Source organism: Patiria miniata, unplaced genomic scaffold (genome assembly GCF_015706575.1).
Source record: "Patiria miniata isolate m_02_andy unplaced genomic scaffold, ASM1570657v1 HiC_scaffold_6, whole genome shotgun sequence".
Taxonomy (NCBI): domain Eukaryota; kingdom Metazoa; phylum Echinodermata; class Asteroidea; order Valvatida; family Asterinidae; genus Patiria; species Patiria miniata.
In genome coordinates this window covers 23,560,749-23,567,907 of record NW_024037073.1, presented here as the reverse complement: position 1 = coordinate 23,567,907, position 7,159 = coordinate 23,560,749, and the positions used below count along the sequence as shown (strand labels likewise).

Sequence of the window (7,159 nt, the reverse complement as noted above, 5' to 3'; positions counted from 1 at the left end):
CACACTTCTAGTCTAGCAAAAGCCAAAAAGTAAAAAAGCAAATACTTTTAGCTTGAAGCAAATAGTGAAAGCATTTGCTCTCATTTTTATTCATGCATATAAAAGTTATGCTTAAAAATATGTAGTAAAAAAAAAAGCAAATGCTAGTTTTTATACATACGACCAAATGTTTCAATGTTAATCATAATTGCATCGTTTATGTTTCAGTAATAGATTTGAGGACCTACATGGATCTGTTTGGGCCTACAACGACGCCCATTCACTGAGCGGATTCGGGATTGCCCATCGAGAACTCGAAAAGATAGGAGAGACCAAGGCCAGTTGCTTTGGTAAAATTTTTCATTCAGGTAAGACAAACTTCCATGAAGACTCAACTCATTAGTTCAACTCCCCCCCCCCCCAACTAAGCCCTAAGACAACACTGAGTGTACACTGTTTACAACATATGTCAGGTTTTATTTAGTTAAGTGGCTTTCAGGCTGTTAGTTTTCCCTCATTTTAATGGTGGTCCCTCAGTTGAGATGTTGTCTTCAAACGTTCTCTTGTCAAAGCCATCGGGGCAGAATATTTATGGCGTGCTGTTGGAAAGAACCAATTTCAAACTTTTGTTCTTGTGAAAATCCTGTTGAGTGACATCACAGCCTGTGTTGTGATGTGAATGAGTTCTACCTGATTGATAAACGTGACCCGACTCAGAGGTGTCATGTCTTAGTGACAGTCCCTCGCTTGTCAGTTGGTACAGAATGTCATTTGGTGACAAGTGAACGTCCTTATCCAAAGTCAAGGAGTCATGTCCCACAGTATCTCCGGGGTTATCCACGATGTTGCCGAGCGGCTCCGAATCCTCCTCAGACGTTATCGTCATGACGACTGTCTGCTCCATGTTCCCAAGGGTGCCCTCCGAGGACGACATCATGGCCATGTGTGAGATGTCCTGTGATTGGTCAGCCAGGTCTGGTACCAAGACTGTAGATTCAGCTGCAGATTCCTCGGGGGCTGATTTGGATAATGCGCAGGCCTGAGTGTACAGCCGTAGCTGTGCTAGATGGTGGTGCAGCAGCTGGGTGTGCTCCTCAGACATGTGTTGCAGTAACTCTTGCAAAATGGACTGGTTCTCGCTGTCGTTGGTTAGACGTTTCAAACTGGACGTGTGCATCATGGACAGCTGCTGCTTGAGTGACATGTTTGTGTTGGACAAATACTCAACCTGGAGGGCAAGACGGATGGGCAGAGAAATTATTTGTTTACAGATGGAATTTTAATAGACCAATCCATTAGGCTCTGACCCATGATGTGTAACCAATCACAACCATGACAGCGCACACCAAAGTCTGACATTTATGCACTTTATGATGTGTGCAGTTGGAGCATGAATGCTTAAGAAGGCACATGTGTTGTTACCCAGTTATTTAGTGCAACTAGAGTATGAGTGAAACCACGAATCCTCTACACAAGGATAAACGACACATCTGAGCTTGTGTACAAAATGTGTGGAACAGTTTGTCTGCATTTATCATAAGCAGTGTCAGCGCATAGAACAACGTAGAACGTGTAGAAAATGTAGAGCAATGACAACAACAGTGCACACCATGATCGCCCACAGCCATGACAGCTGGCATCCTGACAGAAATCTGACCACTGAAAGAACGCAGTCGCATTAGTGTGCCTGCATTAGTTCTGATCAAGGTATGTCCCCCCTCCCACGTTTAAGAAGCGATTGACGCCCTTGGTACCTGTTGCATGCAGGGAACAAGATCCAAACTCATTCTTAGACCAAGACCAGATGGAATGCCCACTCACCTTTGTACGAAGCCTTTCTATAGTGCCTTTCATCCTGTGCTCTGTCTGGGCCCACGTGGTCCGCTCCTCCTCAAGAGTCTTCTCCAGACGTTCCTTCTCCTGCAGCAGCAGCGACAAGTTGTGCTCTGTGTAGCAAGTCTCATCCTCCAAATCCTCTTTGCTTCCTTCATCTGGTATTTCAATAAGGACAACTGTTTACGAGAGGGAAAGGTTGAGTAATTATCCTGGATAATAATTCCTGTAATAATGAAAGTCGGTCATCAAAAGGTCACTCCAGGTGTGGGCTACACAAAGAGGGGAAATGATGGGAGGAGTTTATGGAGTAGAAAGGTCGACATATATGTTGCGCTTGAATGGGACAGATGATATGTAGCGGTAAAAACAGGATACAGGCAAGAAAGTCCAAAGTGATGCAGTGTGTCAAGAACATGTAATTCCTTGTAACTGGGTGCAAGCAATCACTCACTTTTTCAAACCTTATTCCTTACATTAGGTGGGCAAGGTGAAGGACAAATGCCAATATTTAATTAATTGTTGAAGTCAGCTCTCAAAATGTACTGCCACCCTGACTTATTAGATTTTTTTTGTTGCTTAGAACCTTCCTGAATCCTCCAAAATTCAATCAACTTATAACACCAATGGCACACCCTTTGCACCTTGTAATTTCAATTTGTAAAATCCACTGTCAATATTGGCCCTCACCCACCCCAACCCTCTAAAAAAAATGCTGAACTTTTGGTTGTTGTTTTATTTATTTTATTGACCAAACAAGTGCAGGAGTGAAGACAACTGTATTAAACATGCTGTTGTTTACCCATTCCCTTCTTCCATATGGATTCACGATATATCAATTGAAAACAAAGTGGGGGGGGGGGATGGGGTTGGGGGAAGAGTTCTTCCTTGCATCAATTGCCTCCCCCTTGGCTTTTTGGTCAGCTTCTTCTAATTATCCTTCACTGCTGGTGGCATTATCCACCTTAACCTCTGGGTAGATGCTGAAGGATTCTTGGAGGGTCAGGGTTAATATTCTTACCATCTTACCTTCCCCATTGGCAGTGCTCTGGCTTGGATCATTGATGCAGGCATACTGGTACTCGATCTGCGGCTGCTGCCCATCAGTCTGCTTATAGCCCCAGGGATGATGTGTCCGTCTCCGATGGCTGCTGTGACTGGGGGACTATGAGGTGTGTTACCAGGCTGGTACTGTTGGGTGCTGGGTCAGTGTATGTGGTGAAGATCTGGTTGACATCCTGGGTAAAAATGGTGGAGTGCAGTCGTTAAGGTTGATAAAATGAGACTTAAACCTGCAAGGTAGCAAAAGATTCAATTTACGACACAAACGTACAGTGATAAAATTAGGTTCACAATTAATTATTTTAAAAGACACGAAGTGTTGGCATTTGATATAATCCACCCAAATCCTTGTAGAACTACCATACCTGCTCACAAGGTACATAAATTTCAACTGATTAAATTTATTTCATGGGGTTTTTTTTCATGCAGATTATACAAGGGGACCATTACATCACAGCAACGGCATACTCAGTTGTCTTGAAACAGCACTGAAACTGTGAAGGTTAAAAATAAGTGCGCTTTCAAACACTTTAAACCAAAAAGGTGTGTCTAATCATTCTCAAAAGAATGGATACTTGAGTCAAAACTTTTCGGTAAAAAACCCCCCAGATTTTGTTCAACAAGTTCACTTCATGCTTTTTTGAAACACCCCTCTACAGGGAGTTTATCGAACACTGATATCTGCTAAGAATAACCAGCCCAGGTATCTGTCAATTTCATAAAACTCCCACAAATGCCACTACCTTGTCCTGCTGTCCACTACCTTCAACTTATCTTTATAATTAACCCTAACCCTGCCACATGCAGCACAGTGCGCATCAGTTGGAAAAGTCTGGTGCACTTGGTCTTGTTCCCAAACTCACCCCCAAAGTTGATGCCTTTATCCACGTACTTGACCCTGTACGTAGTGCGCCTTGAGGAGAATCTCATCAGTGAAGAGACTGTCCTGGGAGCAGAATGGACAGTGCAGATGCGGAGCCTTCATCAAGGAGTGGCTACACTCCCTGTCTGTGCATTGTATGGGCGTCCAGTCTGCCTCAGCGCCTTTCGTCTGCACTGATGGATGCGCCTACAGTTGCGAAAAAAACAATTGAGAAAAACTGTCAAGTTAACATGTATGATGTCAAAAAAATGTTATAAAATGGCTACGCCAATGAAATCAGTAGAAATCTCATTTTCTACTCAAATCCAAATCTTCACAGCAGTTTTCAAAGTGGCAGTTCATAAAAACCAGGCATAAAACATTTAACAAAGAAACCATTCGCAGATGGGATCTCTTTTGAGGCGGTGGAAGAGGTTTTAGAAGGCTTTCTTGGAGAGCCAACAGTCACCTCGGAAAGAATGTTGCAACCTGACGCTACTTCTGCAGTTGTGTACAAAGTCTATGGAGAGTCAAGATTTTTTTTTAAGTATTTCCTAACAAAATTGGAAATGTTTCTCAGTCCCAGATTCATGTCTTATCAATATATCATCATTTTTGCAATTACTGACCTTCATTGAGATGATATACGAAGGAAAAAGCAGCGTTAGGTTGCAACATTCCGTCACCTCTGATGCTGAACCAACACGAGGTAGTGATGTAGAAAAACATTGGCCATTTTTTGCGCACTTAGTACTTGGACCAATTTTTTTCTTGCATAAACTAAATTCTACACAGTTGTGGACTTTAACATTGAAAGAATGACTAATATTAACTACATAGAAAAATAATTTGAACAATATCGAACGTCAAGGAAGCACCAAGAACGTCATCGTCTGCAGATGAGTCAAATTGGCTGCCACGAAAGTCTCCATTGTGTCCTACTTCCTAAACCAATGTGGATTTGTCATCCGACATTGTTATTAAATGCGCGTTTGTTTATATATGAAATAAATGAATTTCTTTCCATTTTGGTAAAAACAACTGCATGCATAATATTTAAAATCATATCATAATTGAAAATAGGAGGTAAATAAAATAAATCCACAAATATTATAATATACTTTTGTCGAAAGTCTAAGAAGCTTAGTTAAATCCTATGCATGGAAAGAGTTCCGAGAATGTTTTGCTGAAAATCATCCGTGCGCCAATTACATAACATTTTACAAATGTATACAGATTCTCCCAAAATAGAAACATTTGCAATATAACTTTAGTATGCCGTTGCTATATTTTTAAGTTTAGTCGGACTCCCTATTATCGCAGCATCTCTATTATCGTGGAATGGGAAATTTCTCTTTTTGTGTTGCCTAAACTCCTTCAAGTGGCGATTTTTATCCAGTTCACCAGGCATTAAGGAATTTCTGCCGAGTTGTATAAAAAGGATGATTAAAAATGTTGTGTCTTTCTAGTTTTGTTTTGACTACTTTAGGTATCTTAATTATTTGTGAGTTGTTGCTTCACCACTGTAGCAAACCAGGTTGGCAGTGAAATGCAGTAATAATAGGTGAGCTACAGTGACGCTGTGTTTAATCAATTTAAATTTTTCGGCAGTCTTTTTTTATTATTCTTTACTTCATGTGAAACAAATATCAACCTCATTTATATTTCATAGGTAAAAATACTGTCCAAAGTATCTCAACAGTTTTTAGACAAAAGTCTGTTAATAATTATTTCTATTGGCAAAGTTATAGCCACAAAAAACATTTCATTTAGTGTTTACTTATACATATGCACCCGTCACTGGAAACATTTAAAGGGAATGTACATCATTGGGTTTTGCTGTAATTTTCAGAAATGAATTATTTGAGGGGTGAGTATAATAGATCAAATATTGTTACACTGACATGTTTGTAGTTTTGTGTTCGAAAATGCTGGGAAAAATCAAGAAAAACAAAAATGTTCAAGTAGTCTGGTTCCCTGACTCCACTAAAGATGAAATGTATCAATTTATAGATGCCGGAAAATTGTAAGGTGAGGGAACCAGTCTAGTTGACCTGCACCCGTTCATGAACATGTAACCAATAGCAAACAAAATTTGGTCTGAACAAATGGTAAATTTGGCGCAGTAGTTAAAATAGTTAGGTTTTTCCAACGGTGGTCGGCCGACCACCGTTGGAAATGTATACAAAAATACCACTTTTCTTGAAAATGACTTCACACCAGGTGTCATAATTTTACAGGATGCTTTACACTGTCATTTACTAACAGCCTAGTAAGGTATTTCGTAAAAACTGGGTAGTTATATTTTTCGATGTTTGCAAATGTTGTATATTCCCTTTAAGCATATAGTTCCCTCCAGCATTCGAAGTAGAATTCAATATTTTGTGTCGCTCCTGTACGGTGGGGTTCAACACTGCTATATTATTACTTTTTTATTAGTATAGATATAGGCCTAGTTTGATGCTCCCGGGGATTTGTAAAATGTCCAACATAATATTTGCACATAGCCCCTCTCTAGCTCTATTGACGCTCCTTCGACTTTCATTACCTTGGTGAAGAGCCACTCAAACTGGTCAAGGGGAAAACTGAAAAACTAGTGTTCAGCGTAAACAGCTTATTTATTTCCCTTAAAGCCATTTCTCCCTGTGGAAACTTACTTGAGTTGGTAATCCTTACTTTTAGGACACCTCTATTTTGTACGAGTTCTGTTCAAAACTGACTTTTGCAGATGACTGTCCAATACCAAAGTGACTTTTGCAGGCTAAAGAAGCCTTTTTTCTTCAGACAAACTCATGTTAGTTATAATTTTGAAAGCACTTTCAAAGAAAATGTGACTTTCCTACCTTTTTTTGCAGTTCGCCATCTTGCTTTTTAAATTTATTTTCTGTTTGTCATCGTCGTCTTTAACCCCTCATAAATCAAAACCCTGCCCTCTTTCTACAAAATCAAACCTGCTGATATTCAAGAGGTGTCATTGCCAAATGTTCAAATGTGTCATGAAATATCAGAATGTCACTTTTGAGTGTCATTTAGTCAGCTGTTTTGGTGAGTCTTTTAACCTTATATAGGAAAGGGGTCCTAAAAGTAAGGATTACCCTTGAGTTGCGTAAACAGCGCCGGCCTAGCCCTCCAGAAAAAAAGAAAACATGGGTTTAAAGAGTTTTTAAAAATTCGATTCATTCCCAGCTGCGGCTTCGTCTACTATAAAAATTTAAGAAGATTATGAAATTTCCACACAGCTACCCAGAAAGCGTGAGTTGTCAAATAATAATAGACAAATAAAAATTGTTGAGCTTCCGTTATGGAAGACGTATGCGTCTCGTTAAAAAAAAGGATATTTTACCAGTTCAATATATGAAGCTGAAGCAGTAGGGACCTGCGATGGAGGCCGATGTTTCGAAAGAGCTTGCATGCCAATCGAAC

The 7,159-nt window shown here is 40.0% G+C and overlaps 1 protein-coding gene and 1 long non-coding RNA gene across 6 annotated transcripts; both read right to left on the bottom strand.

Annotated features, from left to right (window-relative positions):
- Window positions 1–384: 384 nt before the first annotated feature.
- On the bottom strand, window positions 385–1,845 carry LOC119742402. Its single transcript, XM_038218307.1, has 2 exons — window positions 1,801–1,845; window positions 385–1,207 (listed from the first exon to the last, which is right to left on the bottom strand). Exons 1-2 carry the CDS (start codon window positions 1,831–1,833, stop codon window positions 569–571), a joined length of 672 nt encoding a protein of 223 aa, XP_038074235.1. The 5' UTR covers window positions 1,834–1,845; the 3' UTR covers window positions 385–568.
- Window positions 1,846–1,944: 99 nt separating this feature from the next.
- LOC119742964 lies at window positions 1,945–7,156 on the bottom strand. Of its 5 annotated transcripts, none has more exons than XR_005272932.1 (4): window positions 7,080–7,156; window positions 3,738–3,943; window positions 2,842–3,050; window positions 1,945–1,991 (listed from the first exon to the last, which is right to left on the bottom strand). It is a non-coding gene; the product is annotated as an uncharacterized LOC119742964 (long non-coding RNA). The 5 variants fall into 5 exon arrangements; XR_005272933.1 differs by lacking the exon at window positions 7,080–7,156 and adding an exon at window positions 6,285–6,392; XR_005272934.1 differs by lacking the exon at window positions 7,080–7,156 and adding an exon at window positions 5,523–5,549.
- Between the last annotated feature and the right edge of the window lie 3 nt (window positions 7,157–7,159).